Raw genomic sequence first — 21214 nt, forward strand, 5'->3', positions numbered from 1 at the left:
CCTCGACCCTGGAGAGAAGGAAGCCGTCTGGGCTGGGGCTTTGGGGCGGGGGCAGCCTTGGGTGTGGTCACCATAGGAGCTCAGACTCGGGGCTCCCAGCCCATGTTGCCTTCGGGACCCCCGCCCCCAGAGAGGCTGGGTTAAGGGGAGGGGGCCGACTTGCTGGTTTCCCCAGGCAGCTGTGGCTTAGGCCTGTGGACCTGGTGGGTATCAGGAACCATCTCACTCCCAAAGGCGTCCCTGCTGGGGACACTGTAAGGCCTCCTAGTTGAAGTTGTTATCCTCGGCCCCCGCCCCCTCATCCTAGGGCCTAAGATCCCACTCCTCTGCTGAAAGGGCGGGAAGGGTGACCTGTCTTCAGCTGACAATCAATACCAGGGCTGCAGCCTGAGCCAGGAGGGCTGTCTCCCCGGGCTTCAGGGCTTCCCCACCCTAGCGCTCCCTCCTCTACAGACAAGGAACTGCCCAGCCTAGGGGTTGGATTTTGGGCTGCTGGACTCTTTTTAGAGGAAGGAGGAGATCCAAGAAAGGGCGAGGCAGACCCAGCCTGGCCCTGAGCCCTCTTTGTCCCCTTCCCAGGCAGTGGCTGCTGTGAAGACCCATTGGCTCTCTAACCCACAATCCTCTTTGTCCCCACCCCCTCTGTCTCCACCATCCTCTCTGTCCCCACCATCCTCTCTGTCCCCACCATCCCCTCTGCCCCCTCCTTTCTTCCATGCCTGAGTTCCAGCTGACCCCACCTCAGGGTTCTCAGCACCACTGGTGTGTGTCTGTCTCTCCTCTCTCTGCACATTTGCATGAAGGCTCCTTCCGTGTGGGCAGGATGTGGGGTGGCCCCAGTCATGTATCATGGGTGCTCTGGCCTCAGATTCACGAGGTGGGGGGGCATCTGTTCTGTAACTCCAGATGGGGTGGGTGGCCAGGTCTCTATCCTCAGCTCCTGCCTTCAGGGACCACAGTCCTAGCAGGAGCCGGCAGGTCACCTCCTAAATCCCTGGAGGAGATGGCTTTTTGCACAGGAAGGAAGCTTTTCTAGGACAAAAGGAAGCAGTGCTTGCTGATTCTGAAAGCTTCAAAGGAGAGAGATGGAGAGACGGACACTCCGGAATGGAGATTCAAGGCCGGCTTCTGGAGGGGCGGAGGGTGCCCCCTGGGCTGAGGCTGCCTGTCGCGGAGGGTTGTTTGTTTTTATCTGTTTGGCTTCTCCCAATGGACCTGCAAAGCAGCAAAGTTAGTCTGAGCAGGACATGGTCTTTCTGAGCACCTACCAAGGGCCGGGCCCTGGATTAGCACTTGAACCCCCTCCCATTTTGTAACAAATCTCCAGTGCAGCTTTCTTCATCTTATTTCCTTCTTTCACAGACAAGGAACCAGGTGAGGGTTTTGACCAGAGGATCTGAGTCTAGTCTGTGAGCCTCCAGGTGTTGGGTGAGCGGGGACTGAATGCAGGACACCCACGCTGTCACCTGTCCGCTGAGGCAGGCTCTCGCCCGGCCTCCCGGCACTTCAGGGTTACAGGCCGTGTGCCCAAGCGGTGGGTGGAAAGCAAACCCACTCTTAGAAAGGATGAGCCGGGTGCCATCTGGGCTCCTTCCTGCCCCAAAATCAAAAAGACATTGCCTTGAAGCCCAAGGTGGGGGTGGGTGGGGGTGGAAGGGACACCTTTCCTCCTGGTCCCCCGCCATTGGTTTCTGTGTCCTTTAACTCCCATGTCCTTACATGAACTCAGCCCCTGCAGTGATCACTGCTCTAGAGGGAGCCCTGAGGGGGCCACCCCATGGAACGTCGCCTCCCTCCTCCCCATCTCAGCTTCCTGCCTGCTCCTTCCCCTCACTGGCTTCTGGAGCTCTGAGCATTTTCTTAGATCCCAAAGAACCATTCTCCTTCTCCCAGAACTTTTCCTTAAGCTTCCTGAGCCATCCTGGTCCTTGGAAAATGAAGGGTCGCTCATTTCAGAGGTAGCAGAACCCGCTTCAGAGGCCAGTGGCAGACGCGTTCTCCCTCCTGTGTCCTGGTGAGGATTCCTGAGAACGATTTCAGAAGAGATTTCATAAAACTCCTGGGGTGGGAAAAAAAAAAGTAAACTAGGAAAATTTTAGATGCATGAGACCTGGACTCTGCTCCCCAGTGCCTGGCTTGCCTCTGCCTCCAAAAAACAGAGGCTGGTCTCCATCCTTGACCCCTGGCCTCCCACCCCTTGCTTGGTGACTGTACGAAGTGACCTCTCCTTCAGGTCATCCTGTCTCTTCATTCAGGGAGGAGCAGTGAAAGAGGAGAGGAGAGGAGAGAGGTGTGTGGGGGAGGAGGATGGGGAGGGAGAGATAGAGAAAGAGAAAGGGCGAGAAACTTCTCAAACCCGCAATTCCAGCGTCCCTTCTGCAGGTGGAGAGCACAGACCGGTGGCTGAACAGGTACCAAAATCTCCTCCTTTCTGTCCAGCCGCTGCCCCAGAGGCAGGACCCAGGTGGGCGTTTTGGGGGCTGGGCTGGCCTGGCAGGAGCTACTCTGGGAAAGCTCTGCCCTTAGGGAGGAAGGCGTGATTGGTTCATGGCCAGACTGGCCCTCAGGAGGAGGTCATAAGGTCATAATGATGCTAAATCTCCTTCTCAAAGCCTCAGTCCCCCCAGTCTGGTTGTAAGGTTGTTGAGGAGGGGGATTTCTGAGGATCTGTCCCTCCCACCCACCCATCCATCTTGCATCTTTGATTTTCACAAACATTTCTGGAGTGGGGCAGGCCCTGCCCTGGATAGCGGAGGAAAGAGAAGAATTCAGTTTTCAGAGGAAACTCATGCTTCATTCAGTCCATGAGCGCCCAAGGGAGTTGATTTACGGGTGGGAAGAGAAAGTGGTACTTCAGGGAGCCGCAGCCCTGGGCTCAGACCCCAGCTGCCCCCGCCACCAGCTGGGCTACCCAGGCACATTTCTGAAGCCCTCTGAGCCTTGCTTCTTTGATGGTCGGAGGGCAATGGAATCCCGTGTCTCAAGGCTGCAAAGCATGAGCTGGGTGAACCACACGCTGCGGGGGTGCACTGTTTCCACAGGGTTGGGTTGCCAGGTATGATACTGAATGCCTCGCAAAATTAGAATTTCAGATAAACAATGAGTTGATTTTTAATATAAATATGTCCCCAATATTGGGTATCTGCTATTGTTTATTTACCAAATGTGGAAACTCTACCAAGAGGTTGTGTGTTGCCCGTGTGGACCTGCCTGCCTGGAGCCAGGGCACCTCCCGCCAGGCTCTGTAACCCCGGGTGTCTCTTGGGTGGTCCGGAGTCAACACTCACCTTCGTTTCTAACCGCTTGAACTGAAGGATAACCATGTGCCCCAGCACTTTGTGGCTGGAATGGGTATAACACAATCAGTCACTAATGTGACCGGCAGTCAGCGTTGCCATAGTGAGGCGGCTGTAGCAAGGAGCACAAAGAACCTTCTCGGGGCTTACGTTCTGGGAAGGGGAGGCAAACTAGAACCGGGTGGGTTAACACACTAGCAATTACGCAGTGGAGTAAATGCTCTGAAATGCGAGAGAGGGATGGAGAGCAGCCAGGTTCTGAGTCCTGCCCGAGCTAGCCCACATCCCTCCTCCCCCAAGTGGTGGATCTGTCTGTCTGTCCCCACTTCCTCCCCTCCACCCCAAGTCCCCACCCCACCTCCTCTGGCCCTTCAGCCTCTTCAGGTCCCAGACATCTGCTCTCTTCTCTCTGGTCTCTGATTTTTTTTTTCCCCTCTGAATCTATCAAGGAAAACTCAGTATCTCCTGGGAAGGCCAGTCCAGTCCTCATGGTCATTAACATTTACCTGGACGGCTGCTTTATTTCATGGATGTATTTATTTATAAGGACATACATGCAAAGGGGGACTCCTGTCTTATTAAAAATTGTGGGATGCCCTTTCCGCCAGCCCCGGCCCGCCATTTCCCATTCCAGTTACTGGTATTTGAGCTTTTTTGTCAAGTGATTGACTACTGAGAGGTGGGGAGTTGATGTCATTTGGGCAGAATGCTGGGATGCCCACGGAGATGGGCCCCTAAGGTGGGGAGGCAGCAGATACAATGTGAGGAGGCATGAGGGGTCTCAGCAGGGGAGCCAGCTGGGCACACATAGACCAGGTCTCAGCAGGGACTGGGGACAAGGGGTCTGAGAAGGGAGCTGGGGATGCCCTGGGCTCAGGTACCTATAAACCAGGTGCTTCTCTGGCCCCCTGCCACCCTCCACCTCCTAAATGGAGCTGTTTTCCTCATGTTTCCTGAGCCCTAAAGGCTGGTTGCTTGAGAAGCCTGCTGTGGGGAGGGGGGTGTCTCACCGCCTTACACTCGATCATTCTCCAGGCAGGCCTGGGGAGGGAGCTTTGGATTCAGAGGGGTTGCCTGATTATAGACGATGGGTCCTGAAGTGTACTTGTCCCTTCCCCTTTGGAGACAGGACGATAGCAAGGCTGTCACCCAGACAGGAGGGAGAATAGAAAATGGACAGCTTTATAAATCAATAAAAAATGTTAAAAAAAAAAAAAAAGAAAATGCACAGCTGCTTGGGGGAGCAGGGTAGCCAGGGACTGCCACTCGGGCCAGCTGAGGTCTTAGGGAGCAAAGCATATGAGTCCTCAGCCTGTAACCTGGGGCACGGGAGTGGGTTAGAGAGAAAGAGCTTCGAATGAGACTGAGCTTACAGAGTGGGAGACCCATAGGAGAAGAAGGATTCAGAGCAATTGGATCCAGAGCATCAAACACAAGATTAAAAGTAAGAAATGGCCCCCATTTTGGGAAGTCACAGTTTACTGGGGAGGCCGACTGAGAACTCACTGGTAGATGGGCCCCCAAGGGCTGGGCAGGGACCTTTCCAGGGGCTAAGACCTCAGAATCCTGCCGCCCTGGTTCCGCAATTACAGATTCTCACTCTGCTCAAAGTGAGGGATGTGTGGGTTGGGACAGGGGGAGAGGTAAAAACCCAGAAGAGGATTCTGATTTTGAGGGACTTTTCCGAGGATGCTTTCAAGCAGAATAAGAAACTGAAATTCCAAGTGGTCCTGTCTCATCTCTCTCAGGCGCCTCCTGAAAGAAGGAACAATGTCTGGCTCTGCTTTCTAGGTGACCTTAAGGAGCAGCACCCCACCCAACCTTGCTTTTCCAGCTCTGAGAATTCCCACTCACTGCGTGTCTAATGGTGGGCCCTGAAGTGGGCGAGAGGTGGGTGCCGGGAAGTTGCTTCTGCCTCAAGCCCGCTCCCTTCCCCTCACCTCTCGTCTGTGTCTTTTTGGCTCCTACATACTTTGTGTCATTGAACAAAAAATTCTGGGGGGAGGGGAGCAGGTGGCTATGTTTGTTTGTTTGTTTGTTTGTTTTAACCGAGGTACTAAGGATTGAACCTGGGACTTTGTGCCTGTTAAGCTCTACCGCTGAGCTATTTCCCTGCCCACTATGTGTGGTTTTTGATTTGTCGCTGCTTTCATGCTGTTTTGAGGCATTCTGTACCCTTTGCTCCTGCTGCCAGTCACCCTAATCTCAGCATTCTCTAGTCCGGATTCCCGAGAGAAAGATCTGGTTTGCCCAGTTCATCTTCCTCAGCTAAGCCGCTCAGACCTCCTTCAGCCAACAGGCGAGTGTCTCCGGGGCAGGTGCCACCCTGGTGCAGGCTGCGGTGGTGGGTCACACAGTGCGGACAGTACAGCCCTCACCCTGCAGGGCAGCATCTCTTGGCCAGGGCTACAGATGTGATGCGGCAGGCACTCCAAACCACAAGTAACTTGCTAGATGTGTGCCTCCGGGGGCTGACAGCCCAGGGCTAACCTGTATTTGCTCTGGGCACTTCCAGGGTAGACACGGGGTCCCAGTCACCCCCTTGGCCAGCGCTCCCTCTGATCCACACGATGGGCTTGTGAAGGCGGATGCTTCTGGGGACTCCGGCAGAGTTTACGCTCTTGGATGATGGATGACGACAGACTGTCTGAACACCTCAAACCCGTGGAATTTCTCAACATATGTCTGGGAGACAACCTGCCCCACCCAGGAGTGCACCCGAGGGAAACGCGTGGCCGTCCGGATCCTCCTGAACCTTGCGGGGAACAGACCTGGGCCTTTGACCCTCCTGATTCCACACGGCAAGATGGTCCTCCCAGGGGCACCAGCCCAGAACGCATGCATCTGGGGAGCAGCTCTTCCCAGGGGGGACCGGGGCAGAAGGCAGTACCCCCCGGGTCCCCCAGGGACAGCCATCCTCTGGGGAGCCCCAGGCAGAGCCAGAGCACGTCCACCCAGGTGATGTTCTGGGCGGGCATCCTGCAGGCCCAGATGTGCGTCCTGGACCTGGAGGAGGAGCTGGAGAAGACGGAAGGGTTCAGAGCTGAGCTGAGATGCTGCCTCCCCACGGCCCCTGCGGACCTCCCCACTTTCCCCAGCGCAGCGGGCCACCGGGACTCGGGTCTCCGCCCCAGCCTACCTGTGGACGTGGACGAGGCCTCGGGGGAGGACAGCAGCGGGCCCGAAGTGGAGACCCAGAACCCGGGGTGGCCAAGGGAGGGGGCGCCTGACTCCTCCCCGGAGTGGGGGCCCGAGGAGGAGAGCGTGTTCTTTGACAACCCCGTCTTCCTAGAGAGCCCTTGCTCGGACACCAGTGCTTCTGAGGCTCATTTTTCCTGGGGGTTCTCAGACTTCTGTGCAGACGTGAGGACTGGGCCCCTGGAGTCTCCCCTCCCAGGAGACAGAATGCCATGGGAGCAGGGCCAGGAGCCCGATCTGGGGGACGGCACAGCGCAGTCCAGCAGCCCCACCACGCCTCCGTTCCCTGTGCCCACGTACAGACCGCACTCCTTCTCCTGGGCTGTGGGGGACGCGGCCACCACCCCTGAGGGGCCTCCCGCAGCACCTCCCAGCCAGGAGGAGAGTGAGGTAAGCCGAGCCCTTGGGACGGCCCCAGGCCGTGCCTGGGAACATGGGGGGATGGACTTCCTCAGCGGTCAGTGGGCCCCGAACACTTTCCAGATGCTCAGGCCTTTGGGGATGCTGGAGTGACATATAGCAGAAGGACAGAACCATCATGGCCTTCAGAATTAGAGGACATTTTACAGATGCCATGATGTCAAATGAATGTGATGACAATTAAGCGTACAAATGTCTCCCTCTCACCAGCTCCAAGGGGCTGCGTCTGGACACACTTGAACAGTCAGCTCCTCCGGGTGCAGCGCGTTCCGGGCCAGTCTCAGCCTCTCCGCTCCCACCTCTAGGACAGTCCCGACTGTGACAGGGCAGGGGCCAGCCTGCAGGGGCGGCCTCTGCCCCGATGGGGGACGCCTACTCGAAGAGTTCTCTCTTTTAGGGAGAGATTTCAGCATTTTGTTACTTTGAGCTCACCATCTTTCCGCGCGTCCAGTGCCGTTAGATCAGGCCCCTAGGACAACAGCCGAGGTCCTTGATATCAGCCAGCACCAGTCATGGGGACAAGTTATGTGAGCACATTTTTCCCAGGGAGGCCCTCTGCGTAAGAGATAAGGAAATTGAAGCTGGCAGAGCAGGGCTGTAACCTTCTCATCTCTCCCATCCCGGAGAACAGTGGGGAAGCGCTGGCGACCAGCGCGGCTCTCATCTGACCCTGAGGTCAGAGGAGTTGCTCACTGTCCAGGCAACTCCACCCACAGGCTGGGGTCCCCATGCAGGGTGGTCATGGCTCTGTCCTTTGAGATGCCTTCTGGGGCCCAGTTGCTCCAGGGCTCCTGGGGTCCTCAGAGGGAAGCTGGGGAGCCCTGTCCCCAGAGCTGAGGTTTGATTCCATCCCGGATGACAAAGCCCAGCCCACCACCTGGGGGCTGTTGCCCTCCCTTTAACACAGCCCCTCCTTGGGTGGGTGCGGCAGGAGGCAGGGCCATCTGAGCCGCACCTGGGAGGGAGGCTCGGTGGGGTGTGGGAAAGGCTCTGGGAACAGTTTCCCTCGGGGCAAAGCTCTCTCTTCTCCTCTTCTTCCTGAAGACTCCTCTGGGACAAAGTCATGACCCTGCCCCACCGGCGGCATCCTGTGTGGACAAAGCATTGACCTGGGAAACAGGACCTGTGGGATCTGCCTCCAGCCCCGCCATACATCCTGTGCAACCTTGGGCAAGTCACTTCCCCTCTCTGGGCCTCATCTCCTCCATCTGTAAAGGAAGAACATAAACCCGGTGATTTCCGGGGCCCAGCACCCCTAGGTTGTGGGTCCCATCCGGGGTGCCTCTTCGGAACTGAGGCCCAGACCAAGGCCGTGTGGTCTGGGTGTGAGGACAGCAGGGAGGGAGGGGCTCTGCATACTCATGGTCCCTCTCCCCTTCCTCCCCTCCCTCTGCCTGGACTGCCCCCTTCACCTCTCAGTGCCCCCAGGGCTCATGGATACCCTGTGTCTTTCTCAGCAGGCTCTGCCCAGCCCAGAGGCCTGGCAGACAGAGGACGTTCCTTCCTGGCCCCGGGAGCCTCTTAGCTCCCAGGACAGAGGTGAGAGCCAATATAGGGTCTGGGAAATTGGGCGGTTAGAGGCTTTGGGATCTGGAGTGGGGACAGAGATCATTCTTGGATCCAGGGATGTCATTAAAGGGTCCCCGTGTGATGAGTTGGAGCTGGACAGACTTGGGTTAAATCCTGCTTCTGCTTCTATGACTTCATCAATGCAATGGGTTTTAAGATAATCACCTTATTGAGTAAATGAACAAAAGCACAAAAGCGCCGCATTTTTGGGTCTTAGTGATGCAGCAAGTCCTGAATCCCCCGCTGCCTCGGGGCTGATGTCCTGGGAGCCCTGTGCCCGCTCCCTCTGCATGTGGGAGGTCACTGCCCGAGGGAGGGACAGAATGTGCGGCTCCAGGGAGGAGCCCCAGGGAGGGGCTGCTGGAGGGTCGGCCCAGGCTGTTCTCCCGGCTCTGCCAGGCCCCTTGGCCCTCAGCCTGCCCCTTGCCCCGTGCCAGCCTCACTCCACGCTCTCTCTCAGGTGACAGGGATACAGAGTGTCCCCAGGAGTCTGCTCCCTGCGCCGTGGCCCCCGGCCCCTGGGAGAGCCCAGCTTCTTCGCCGGAGCCGAGCAGCCCTGAGTCTGAGGCCAGAGGCCCCGGCCCCCAGCCCAGCCCCGTGTCCTCCCAGGAAGGCAGCCCGCAGCTCCGAGGCCGCCCCTCAGGCGGCGTTCTTCCCAAGTGGACACTAGATGCTTCAAACCCTTCGCTTTTGGAGACAGATGGGGCGGATCTCGGTTCCCTGGAGAAAGAGGAGGCTGGAGAGGCCCCAAAGCCAGAGAAGGAAGTGAAGAGAGAAGGCCCAGCCAGGCCTGCGGAGGCTGGAGCTGTCCGGCCCGCCGATCGCCTGCCCTCTGCAGGAGGGTGAGTGTTCTGCCCGGCCCTCTGCCTCCTGATCATGCGAGCGTTGAAGAGCACCCAGCCTGGGGGGGGCATGAGGAGTGCCCGCTGGGACTCAGTGTTCTAATCTGTAAGCCGGGATTACTCGACTGCAGGGTTCGGAAACACAAGAAACCAGACAGCAGCCAGCCACACACGTGGGGCAGGATCTGGGCGTGCCGAGGCGGAGCCAGGGGGCCGTGTCCACAGCTGGACACCAGGAGAGAACAAGGAGGTGTTCAGGGACCTAACCAGGGCCACGTGCCCCGAAAAATGGGGGCTGTGCTAAGCAGGTCTGGGGAGAGGGAAGGTCAGAGCTCGGGGTGTGGCTTTGAGTTTGAGGATGTGTCTGGGAGGCCCAGGGCGCTGGCTGGGGCCTCAGGGGAAGCCGGAACAGCAAGGGGAGGTTTGACTGGGACCAAGGGAATGGTGGATCTCGGGGTCCACAGCAGGACTGGGGAACCCCAGAACTGTGACCAGAAGTAGGAATAGGCCAACTGGAAAACCAGCCTAGATGTCCACCTGCCCCAGGATGTCACCTGGGAAAGGGGTTTTGTTCCCGGGTTGGCCGAATCGGGGTCCTATGGGAGAGACCGGGGAAGCCAGTGGTGGTTCAGGTCACGGACCCAGTGTTGCACTAACTGGATGGCTAACCCCACTTCCATCTCAGTTTTACTGGCTGATGGTGACAGAGCCTCAGGCAGTGCCAGAAACCGAAGAAGCATCTTCCTTCTGTAGCTGGAAAACCATTCCCTGGAGATGTTCAGAGGTGATCAGAGGAGTCCCTTAGTACCTAAAAAGAGAGGGTTCATTATACCAAAAATTAAAGTTAGTTCAACCCCCAAATAAAAGTAAATCCACCAAAAATGAGCACCATACTTTCACAGTAAATTATTTTTAAAAGTTTTAATTGATAATTTTCTTGGTAAATGACACTACTACAGAAATACATTTATTTCAACTTATATTTAACTCAATATAGAGGTTTAATTCTCCTGGCCTAGTTTGGTGGCCCAACGAGAAGTCTTTCATTCACACTTGACTCTCACAGTGTGACTTTCACAGTGAGGTCATAAAGGTGTATTTGATTTAATTTTAATAACAGCTTTATTGAGATATAATTCACCTACTGTACAATTCACCTATTTAAAATATACAATCCTGTAACTGTTTATATCTGCCCTGTGGTTTGTTTTTTTTTTCCCCCTCAAAGTGCCTCCCTGTCTAGAGATTATTTTAGTCACAACACTAACTGACTAGGCCATTTTTGTACAAGTATTTTAGGCCTTTGTCAGCCCATGATCCAAATAGTTCTCTTTAGATGTGACAAGTGTTTCATTATTTTTATCTTCTCGTCTTCAGTCATTCGCTGGACTAACCCTTCCCGTTGCTCCTTTGTCCGTGGCTTTCCCTGTGATTCCTGGAGTCTTCCAGCATCACTGTCACGGACTCATAAAACCCCCTGTTCTTTGGCATGATGTGTAATCCCACTTTTCAGTTGGTTTCTGTCACGTTTGCCCGGCCGCGCTGGGGGTGTGTGAGCTTCAGGCAGCCGTGCGGTCGGGGGCAGAGATGCGCGTTCGTGTTGAGGGGAGAAGGCTGGCCAGCGCCGTCTGATTGTGTAAGTGGGCAGTTCACTGGTGAACGTTTTCCCACGTGCTGAGTTTGGCTTTTCTGCACAACTCCCGCCCTCACTGTGGCAACGCGGATGGTGATTCAGGAAACGAGGATGCCTGCCCCCTGGTTGCAACGTGGCAGGCGAAATGCAAGAGTCGGTAGGGACGGGACTTGGTGAGATTCTGAGCGTGCTCCGGGTCTGCGGGCGCTGCCCGGTCTGCACATGCTCTGTTGGTCCCGTCCAAGCCCCTGCGGTCAGGTCTGTCTATCCCGGAGCTGCCTGTACGGGAGAGGAGGGGTTGGAACCCCCCTCTGTGACTCCCCTAGCTGTCGCCATCCCTAGAGCCGGTCCAGTGTCCTGTTCTTGCCTCATCCTTGCACCTTCCTTGGTTTCGGATCTGGGAGTGGGGGCTGGAGCTGGGGGGCGGGGGGCAAGGAGGCATTGTGAAGCGGGCAGGGGAGGCGAGGGACACAGGCGGTGGCTGGGGTTTGGGGAGGTGATCCCACCCCTCCTTGGGATGGACTGGACACCACTGGGGTCTTCAAAGGGCCGCACCTGCCACTCGAGGTGAACTGGGTTCAGAACATCCCTGTCGTTCACCTGAGAAAGTGCTGGGACCAAGTTCTGGCTCCAACCCTTGCCCGCTTTGTGTGAATACTGCCCTTTCCGGGTCCTCCTGGTACCTGGCCCAGGCCAGGCCAGGCAGGCTGTGACCCTGCCTCTTCCCTTGGTGAGGCCCTGGTCCAGCTCCTCCTTGGCTGCTCAAGGCCCCAGGGCTCCAGCTCCTGCCCTGAGCTCTGGGCGCGGACTCTGGGCCCTCCGTCCAGGACTGACCTCAAGGACACTTGACCCACAGCCCCTTCGCTTCCACCCCAAGTGGGAGTCTGAGGACACTAATGGACTTTTGCAGGTGTCCCAAGAGCCCCATGCCCCAAGTACAGTCCCCAGAGGAAGGCCAAAGGCCACAGGCTGGAGACAAGCTGGCTAATGGCGTCAGGACAGACAAGGGGGCCTGGAACTTGGCCTCTCGCCTCTATCACTTGGAGGGCTTCCGGAAGTCCGAAGTGGCTGCCTACCTGCAGAAGAAGTAAGGGGCTTTGAACCTGAGCAAGGCCAGAGGTTGAGTCAGGATGGGGAGGAGCCACCAACAGAGCCCCTGCGCTGGCCACCCCGGCCCACCCCCGTGATCCTCCAGCCGCACGGCTGACCTCTCATCCCTTTATTCCTGTCCCGTCCATCACACTCCTCTCCCCTCCCCTGCCAAACGCTTGCTACACCTGCCTCTCCCTCTCAGTCACACTTGCATCACATCCGCACCCTTGATCCCTGCTTGGAGCCACCAGACCCAGCCACCTGCCTCCCCCACCCCAACTCCACCTGTCCCTTCCACTCAGCACCGGATAGGGTGCCAGAGGCAGACCAGACCCCAGCTGCCCCCTTGCTCTTTTGGGACCTAGGGTCCAGGGTGGCTGTGCCTTTCCCTTGATTGCACCCAAATACCCCATTGGCCCCCGGATGTGTGCAGGCCCTGGGGCTCTGGCTCAGACCCCTAGTTCTGGTTTCACCCCACCTTCCCTTCCACAGCAACGACTTCAGCAGGGCTGTGGCTGAGCAGTACCTGTCCTTCTTCCAGTTTGGAGGCCAGAGCCTGGACCGCGCCCTCCGGTAACGCGTGGGGCCTTCCCTGGGGAGAGGGGATGCTGGGGTGAGGGGTGTGATGCCACCAGCAGAAGCTGGGATCTGATTGGTCCTGAGCTCTGGGCCTGCTGGGAGCTATCCTGGACTCTGGCTCCCCTTCCAGGGGCTTCCTCCAGGCGCTGGTGCTCAGCGGGGAGACTCAGGAGCGGGAACGAATCCTCTACCAGTTTTCCAGGCGCTTCCATTACTGCAATCCTGGGCTCTTCTCCTCAGTAGGTAGGGAGGGGCTGCCGGAGGGCCGGGCTCGGTGGGGGGGACTTTGGGGTGCCCAGGAGAAGGATGGCATGGAAGTGTCCCCGGTCTGCTGAGGAGTGAGTGGCGGCTGACTGGAGCGTGTGGAGGGGCTGTGACTGGGGGGCCACCCTGCCCAGTGTTGGCAGAGGAAATGAGCGAGTCCGGGTCCCAGCGGGCTTTCTCTCACCGCCTCGCTCCGGGACAGATTCTGTGCACACCTTGACCTGCGCCATCATGCTCCTTAACACGGACCTGCACGGACAGGTGAGGGGTGGGGACGGTGCCTGTGGGGTCCTGGAAGGGGGGGGCCAAGACCGAGTCCTGGGATGGGGTCGGGGAGGGACCTGGGGGGTGTGGGCCGGGGGTTATTCTGGGGTGGGGTGGGGAGTGTGTGCCAGCATCTCCCTCTCTCACCACGGCCACAGAACATCGGCAAGAGCATGAGCTGCCAGGAATTCATAACCAACCTGAATGGCCTGCGGGACGGCGGCAACTTCCCCAAGGAACTGCTCAAGGTACAGCACGGGGGCTGCTCGTGGGGGGCCTGTGAGCTTGGGTCTGGCTCTGCTGAAATATCTGCCGGAGGACAGGCCTTGTTTACTGATGGGGACTAGAAGCGTGGGCCCCGGCCCGCAGCATCAGCGTCGTCCCGGAATCTGTTAGCCGGTGCGAACTCACAGGCCACCCCCCTCCCCACTGGACCTACTGAATCCGAATCTCAGGCTGGGCCCCCCCCCGTAATGCTTCCGGGTGATTCTTAGGCCTGAAAATAAAGCTCATCAGGTGCCTGGCTCAGTGCCTGGCACGCAGCCTGCTTTCATAAGCAGTTACAGCGTTTGCTCTCTTGTCTATTCAGAGAATGTTAATCGAACACTTGCTGTGTGCCCAGCAGCCCGCTAGGCACGGCCAGGGCTACAGAGGCAGGCTAGCTGCCCTGCCGTGAATGCTCGTGGTCTTATCATTTCGAAGTCGCAGCAAGCACCTCGTTTATCCATTCACTCCCCGTTCATGGATGGCCCCTGTCGTCGTGGTTCCTGCCGTGTCAGAGCCCTCTGGGCCGGATGGTGTGTGCCTGGCTCAGTCCCCTTCCAGGGAGCTAGTTCAGGCCTCGCTAAGCTCCAGCAAGAACTTGGATGGCTTGGATCATCCTTATGTCTGCAGCTCCCAGCGCTGTGCCCGGCACATGGCGGGTGCCCCTTAAGTTGCTGCGTGGATGTGTGGGCTGCTTCCTGCTCCGGGGAGAAGGGTAGCAACACTGGGGTGGAGGAGGCAGGCGGCAGCACGCCTGTCCTGCCAGAGTGGGTGTGAGCCCCACGGCCTGGGGCTCCCCTGCCCACCTGTGTGCTTCTCTCCCAGGCCCTCTACTGGTCTATCCGAAGTGAGAAGCTCGAGTGGGCTGTGTAAGTGAGACCCCCCTCCTCCCCTCCCTCTCCCGTTCCTCCCTCTACTTACCCTCTGGGAAGGCCCCGGACCGTGCTCCCTTCTGCGTGGGTGGAGCCAGAGGCAGGGAGTCTCAGAGAGGATGCAGGGGCCCGGGTAACACCTGGAGGAGGCAGAGGCAGGGAGTGGATGGGGATGACAGGAAATGACGGCTGGCTTTGAAGGAGGCCTTTGGAGAGGGGAGGGATCCTGAAGTGTGGCTGCCCAGCGAGAGACCGAGTGGGGGTCCTGAGGCAGTGGGCACTTCCTGGAGGCCTCTGCCCAGTCAGCACCCCCAGCCCGATTCTCTGACATCCAGGGATGAAGAAGACGCAGCCAGACCCGAGAAGGCCCGGCCGTCTCCCCTGGCGGGCAAGATGAGCAACCCCTTCCTCCAGCTGGCCCAGGACCCCACGGTGCCCACCTACAAGCAGGGCATCCTGGCTCGGAAGATGCATCAGGACGCGGATGGCAAGAAGAGTGAGTATCCGCCTGCCGCCGCGCGGGGGCGCCTGTCCGCCCGTGAACGGGGAGGTGTGTGCCCAGCGCCCTGCTCGGGGACACGGACGGATGTAGGTGGAGGACAGGCAGCCCAGGTTCGGTCCTCAATGGTGACCTGAGCCGCGGGCTGTGTATGGTGCCGGGGTGGAGGTGCAGAGACAAGGCAGACCCAGGTATCCCCCTCCCCCGAGCCCAGGTGCTAAGCGGGGAATCAGGCAAGCAGACCAGTGTCTGGGATGAAAGGAAGAGCTGAGTGGTGCACGAGGCCTCGATCAAGTACTGGACGTGGTTTCTGTTCTTGTCTGGGGGCGGGGCAGTGAGGGACAGGGTAGTAAGGCTTCGTGGAAGCAGTGGTCTTTGAGCTGAACCTTGGAGGAAAAGAGGGTCAGGTTGGGGTATCTGTAGTTGGGCAGAGGGGTCCCCACCAAGGAAAGAGCTGGCATCCTTTCCTACGAACACGGGTGTGGGAAAGAGGATGGCAGGAGGCGTCTTTGGGCCTCATTCTGCAGACAGTTGAAGGCTTGGAGCAGGGCAGCCACGAGCAGTAACGGGATCCCAGATGGGTGGGGTGCGGTGACCAGCCCGGGGATTGGCACTTGGCTGTAAGAAGCCACACGACCTGAGCAAGGCCGGGAGCTGACCACGGGGAAGCGGACCTCCTGCTCAAGGATCTGAGCCCCTGTGCTGTCTGGATGGGACCAGAGAGCTGTGCCAGTGGGTGGGTGTGTTTGGAGAGGGGATGGTCTGGGTGAACATCCACGTTGTTCGTAAATAGCTCTACATTGATGTCTGAGTGTGAGTGTGTGTGTGAGGCACGACACAGCCTGTTTGTGATCAGTTGCATTTTGTTGTGTTGCCATGCCTCTGCGTTTCAATGCACCCTGGGGAGGGACAGGAGTTGATGGGAGGAGCAGGGTGAGGGGACTGTGTGTGTCTGCGTGTGTCTGGGTGGGGAGCTGCCACCCACCTTTGTGTTCTGCTCCCGGGCCAGCACCATGGGGCAAGCGGGGCTGGAAGATGCTGCACACCTTACTGCGGGGGATGGTCCTCTATTTCCTGAAGGTAGGGAGTCCGCACCCCCATGGGCAGCGGGGGAGGGTGGGCAACTGATGAAAAGCTCTTTTCTGAGCCCCTGTGCCCTATGGCAGGGAGAGGACCACGGCCTTGAGGGGGAGAGCCTGGTGGGACAGATGGTGGACGAGCCGGTAGGGGTGCACCACTCTCTGGCCACCCCGGCCACTCATTACACCAAGAAGCCACACGTTTTCCAGCTTCGCACGGCAGACTGGCGCCTCTACCTCTTCCAGGCACCGTAAGTCCCGGGGGATGGGCAGGCGGCAAGGCCCCAGCTTCCTTCTCTGACGCCCTCCCACCCTCTCATGGCTGCTGGCCTGGCCCTGGAGGGAAGCTGCCGCTGCCGTCATGGCTGGGAGACCTGAGAATGTGCCGCTGGATGACAGGGTCCTGGCTGCACACGTGAAGCAGGGACTTCCTGCTTCCCTCCCCTGCCCGTGGTCCACGTGGCCCGTGCACCGCCTCTTTCTTGAAAGTACGATTGAGCCTCCCGGTTCTGGACAGGAGATTCCAGGAAATCTCTAACAATCCATGTTTTTGGCCTTTGATATAAACTCTATTGCCTTCCCAGACTGGCCTCTGTCCGGTGAGAAGAACCACGGGCGGGGGTCAACCACCTCGGCTAGTGGCCGGGCTGCTGGCCTCTGATGGCTCTTGAGTCCTGGGCTGCTGGGCTGCTGTGCTGAACACGGGGAGGCGGGGGTGGGGATAGGTGACAGGACCGACTCTCTGGCCCTGGGGACAGACAGCCACCTCTGCCCGCAGCACCGCTCAGGAGATGAGTTCCTGGATCGCACGCATCAACTTGGCCGCCGCCACGCACTCGGCGCCGCCCTTTCCCGCCGCGGTGGGCTCCCAGCGCCGCTTCGTCCGGCCCATCCTGCCCGTGGGCCCCTCCCAGAGCTCCCTGGTACAGCCTCGGGGGAGCGGCGGGGTGCGGCGGGGAGGGGGTGCACCGCGGGGGACGAGAAGGGGGACGAGAGGCTGCGCACAGCGCCTGGGAAAACGGGGGGGGGGGCGGGCTGGGTGGGGGTGGGGTGCGAGATGGGCTGAACACCTGGGTCCCGGATCGGGATGGAGTTGTGCGCCTGGGCCCAGGAGCGGAGGGAGGGGGCTTGGGCAGCACACCTGGGCCCTGGACAGGGTTGAGGGTGGGGGCTTGGAGCAGCTTTCCCCACTGCCTCCCGCTCCCAGGAGGAGCAGCATCGATCCCACGAGAACTGCCTGGACGCTGCCTCCGACGACCTGCTGGATCTGCAGAGGACCTTACCGGAGCGCCGGGGCCGCAGCCGCGAGCTGGAGGACTACCGCTTGCGGAAGGAGTACCTGGAATATGAGGCGAGTCTCACCGCCCACCCGCCCCCTGCCGTCCCCTCCCGTCCCCTCCCGCCCCCTCGGCTGGACCCTCTGCTGCCCTCTCGTGGCCGCTTGCGTCCCTGCAGTCTTGGCTCCATGGCTGCCCAGGGCAGCGGAGGCGTTGGTGTGAGAACCCCGGGCCCTGCACACACACGTGAACAAAATGTGTGTCCCCATGTGCACTCAGGACGCTTCACCTCTTGTCTTGGGGCACATAGCAGCTGCTTGTCTGGAAACACTCTTAGAGAATGTTATTTTTATATATATATTTTCTTAAGAGTATATTTGGCTTTTCCTAAATTGAAGGAAAAACTATATTTTAACAGAATTGTTTCCCATAATACCTACCTAATAATAGTATTTCTAAAGCTCGTATATCACAGATCATCTTACCTAGGTATCTAACTGCTCTGGGATACTGTTATCCTCATTCTACAGATGGGGAAACAGACCAGGAGAGATTAAACACCTTGTCCAAACCTGATACATTTTCGTGAGACTCTAGTCACACCCGTGCCTTACTTATGGTCTCAACCAAGAAATGAGCTTTATTAGCTCTCTGATCGATGTTGAAATGTTTTATTCCCACCCCCAACCCCTGCCCTGCACCCAAATTCAGCAGTAGGGGAGGTGAGGGGCAGTGTGAGAAAAGAGTGGGTCAGAGGCCATCCAGAGGCAGAGAGGGGAGCAGGGGGCGTCACCATCGCCTCCCGGCTGTGCTCACCGGCCCTGGCGCTGCCCTCTCCCTCCCTTTCTGGCCCATCCCTTTGCTGGTCGGCTGCACCCAGAGCTGTGAGTGCATCACGTCACAGAGGCCCTGGGGTGTGGCCAGTAGGGCCCTGCTCTGCCTGCAGAATTCCACCCTCTCCCCACCGCTGACCGGCGGGGACCTTTAGCAAGGCCCTGGCCCTCCCTAGGCCTCATTTCCCTCTTTGAATAGCCAAGGCAGTGACTCCTGCCCCATCCAACCTCCCGAGACGGGGATGAGGACCCAGTGAGTGGAGGTGGGAAGCACTAAGTAAACTGAGAACTGTATCCAAAGGATGCTAGTTACAGAGGCCTTAGGAGTCTTAAACAGATGAGGGTAGTTAGCGTCACACTCTCCAGATGCCAATTGTTAAAATGCTATTCAGACTCAATTAGGGTTGAGTACAGATGTGCACTGTGTGTGTGCAGTGCCGCACAGATCTCGGGCCTAGTGGGTGATGGATCTTTGAGTGTCTCAGCGATATAACGTGTTCTAGAGATGTTAGTTACAGCGCTAGGCGGTGTCGGCTGTCAGACGGGGCTGGGCCCAGCGGTGCTATTGTAATGCATCCAGCGAACGGCAAGGTTCTGCAAAGATGGTCGCTCAAGCAGGTGCTAGCTGTTGGCCCAGCCCTCTCTCTGCAGGAGTCTTTACCACCGTAGCGTCATACACACGTGAGCTGTCTGTCCCTCCCGATTCCAGCCTCCTCCTGACCTGGAGCCAGGGCGGTGCTAAGGTGGTGGTGCCTGTCTGTTGCAGAAAACGCGCTACGAGACATACGTGCAGCTGCTGGTGGCCCGTCTACACTGCCCGTCAGATGACCTGGACCAGTGGGAGGAGCAACTGGGGAGGGAGGCTGTAGGTGCACAGGAGCCCAAGCCCAGCCTGAAGAAGTCCCACTCCAGCCCGTCCCTGCACCAGGATGAGGCCCCCACCACAGCCAAGGTCAAGCGCAACATCTCAGAGCGCAGGACCTACCGGAAGATCATCCCCAAGCGGAACCGCCATCAGCTGTGACGCTGGCGCCGCCTCACTGACTCTGGCCCCACGGCCTGCGGCGGAATCGGGACGAAACCCCAGAGAAAAGCCTGACATCCGGGGGTCCGGGGTGGTGATGAGACCCCGCCCCTTCCCCGAGGAAGGACAAATCCTGCTTCTCTGTGGTCCTCGTTCCCTCCCTGGCGCACTGGAGATTTCCTAATACCACTGCCCCTGCCCCGGCCGCCCCCGAGCGGCGAGGGAGGTCAAGGATTTGGCTTCACTCCCAGAGTTCACCCCATGTCACCTCCCATCCCTCCAGAATCCAGAACAGCCACCTTCCCCAGGCCTGGGGGCACCTGGGCACTTGTTTGAGGGTCAGAGTGCCTGCCCTGGGCCTCCAGGATAGAGGCTGGGGCAGCAGAGGCCTCTGGGCAGTCAAGCTAGGGGAGCTGCAGCCCTGAGGATGGCCTTGCTCCGGGGATCAGGCGACCTGCTGGGAGCAGTCCTGGGAGACCCCAACAGGGCCCTGCCCACGGGAGGACAGAACTCGACACGTTCAAGGGCTCAGTGAGGCTGACTCTTGGGTCCCCTTCCTTTGTCTCCTCTTCCTCACATCATCCACGCACAGGAGGTGAATGAGAGGCCCCACCTCCCACGGCCAAGTGCTGATCATCAGAGCAGAGCCTGTGTGCTCAGTGAGGGCCAGGAAGGCTGGGCTCCAGAGCTCGGCGGAGAGCCCCGGAACTAGGGGCCTTTGCCTCCCCGGAGCAGGGAGGAGGCTCTCCGGGTTCGGACCCTAGAGAAGCTGAGGGTAAGAGGTGGGGGCGCATCCCCGTGGGGGTTCTGGAGAGTCATGAGGGGCAGATGGAGGTCTGGCTCCCTTCCCACATACCCCGTCCCTGAAAGCTCCATTCCCAAGGAGCGCTGGGACCCTTCCGGACCCTTCCCTCCCCACCATCCTCCCCAGGAAGCCCCTCTGTGCCCACTCTGGCTGCCTCCCAGCTGGGCTGTTCTCTGGGGGAGGTTCCGGACACTCGCAGACCTGAGGCTGTGCCTGTGGGAAGGAGGCTGGGCTGCAGGGGCAGCCAGCATTGTCTCTGTTCAGCCAAGTGTGTGAGCGGGCTGCCCGCCAAGAGGGGCCTCTCTGCTGCCCGCCTGCTGGCTGACGCACGGCCTCTCAGCCATCCTGCTTGCCCTGTCCTCCCGTCCATGCTTGTCACCAGCCCTGGGGGGCCTGGAACTCCACCAGGCGGGGCCAGCTCTTGGGGGCCACGAGGGGTATCTGGCCAGGGCCCAGGGCCGGGCCATGCACCCAATGGGTGCGCAATAATTACCAGCCAACGAAGAAGGAGGTGTGTACGAGTGTGTGGTGGGGAGCGTGGGGCAGATCCAAGCAGCTGGGACCACATGTGGGGTGGCAGGCTGTGTCCCCCTTGCTCCGTGTGCGAGCCTGTATGCGTGTCAGTGAGCGTGTGTGCAGAAAACTATTCAGGGGCAGGAGTCACATTGAGGCTGTCATGGCTGGAGGGGACCTCAGAATCATTTATTCATCCACTCAGCTGTTCATTCTTTCATTTCACAAATGATCTCAACTACTTTGTATGGGCCCAGTACTATGGCATTCAAACGTGAATTAAGCAGGTCTCTGGCCTCTGGGAGATGCTCACCCTGCTCTCTGGTTCCCAGCTGGCAGTGAAGAGGCACGCTTTACCTTGCTGGAGCCGCGCTGAAGACATTCCCACCCTATGCCCGGGGGTCGGGTCCAGCAGGTCTTGGTCAGGGGCACCTATGGGTGTTCTTAAAGCTCCCCGGGCCACTCTGATGTCCAGCATCAGTTAACTGCCACGGCCAAGTCCTGTTGTCTTACGTGATGGAGGTGGACGCCTAGGACCAGGTGAACGTGACTTGGCCCAGGAGTGATGCGTACAGGCTGAACGGCTATAAGTGGGTTATTTGACCTCACTGACCTGTATCCTTATTTCTAAAACCAGAATAAAAGGCAGTGTATGTGTGTGTATGTGTGTGACACTTCCATGCTTCTTTGCTCCTGTAGAACCATCACTTTCCTTTCATCTGGGCCATGAGGCCTTCAGAGCCAGGTGATTGTGGTTGCCAGCCGCCCCCCTGGCCAGTGCTGCCCAGGCCTGGCTTTGCCCGGAGGCCTGGCAGGGTGGAGACAGGTTGTTGAGCTGCGGTTATGACACGTAACCACCAGGGGGCGGGCTTGCGTCTCCCAAGCTTCGGA

General features: G+C 58.7%; 1 protein-coding gene across 9 annotated transcripts in view; it reads left to right on the forward strand.

Annotated features, from left to right (window-relative positions):
- Positions 1–20986, forward strand: part of PSD4 (pleckstrin and Sec7 domain containing 4) — a 34997-nt gene extending 14011 nt beyond the window's left edge. For 3 of the 9 annotated variants that reach the window (XM_072951488.1, XM_072951493.1, XM_072951492.1), the window contains exons 2-17: positions 5812–6884; positions 7959–8084; positions 8372–8453; positions 8944–9325; positions 11869–12045; positions 12543–12623; positions 12760–12872; positions 13096–13154; positions 13316–13405; positions 14247–14290; positions 14629–14789; positions 15802–15872; positions 15959–16122; positions 16650–16794; positions 17079–17222; positions 18748–20986. In XM_072951488.1, coding sequence (XP_072807589.1) covers positions 5922–6884; positions 7959–8084; positions 8372–8453; positions 8944–9325; positions 11869–12045; positions 12543–12623; positions 12760–12872; positions 13096–13154; positions 13316–13405; positions 14247–14290; positions 14629–14789; positions 15802–15872; positions 15959–16122; positions 16650–16794; positions 17079–17222; positions 18748–19005 — 3060 coding nt within the window. In that variant the 5' untranslated portion in view covers positions 5812–5921 and the 3' untranslated portion in view covers positions 19006–20986. Of the gene's footprint in view, positions 1–5087; positions 5187–5460; positions 5596–5811; positions 6885–7958; positions 8085–8371; positions 8454–8943; positions 9326–11868; positions 12046–12542; positions 12624–12759; positions 12873–13095; positions 13155–13315; positions 13406–14246; positions 14291–14628; positions 14790–15801; positions 15873–15958; positions 16123–16649; positions 16795–17078; positions 17223–18747 lie in introns of those variants that run through there. The other 6 variants (XM_072951490.1, XM_072951489.1, XM_072951491.1 and 3 more) reach the window with 5 other exon arrangements.
- Positions 20987–21214: the final 228 nt, after the last annotated feature.

Source organism: Vicugna pacos, chromosome 28 (assembly GCF_048564905.1).
Source record: "Vicugna pacos chromosome 28, VicPac4, whole genome shotgun sequence".
Taxonomy (NCBI): domain Eukaryota; kingdom Metazoa; phylum Chordata; class Mammalia; order Artiodactyla; family Camelidae; genus Vicugna; species Vicugna pacos.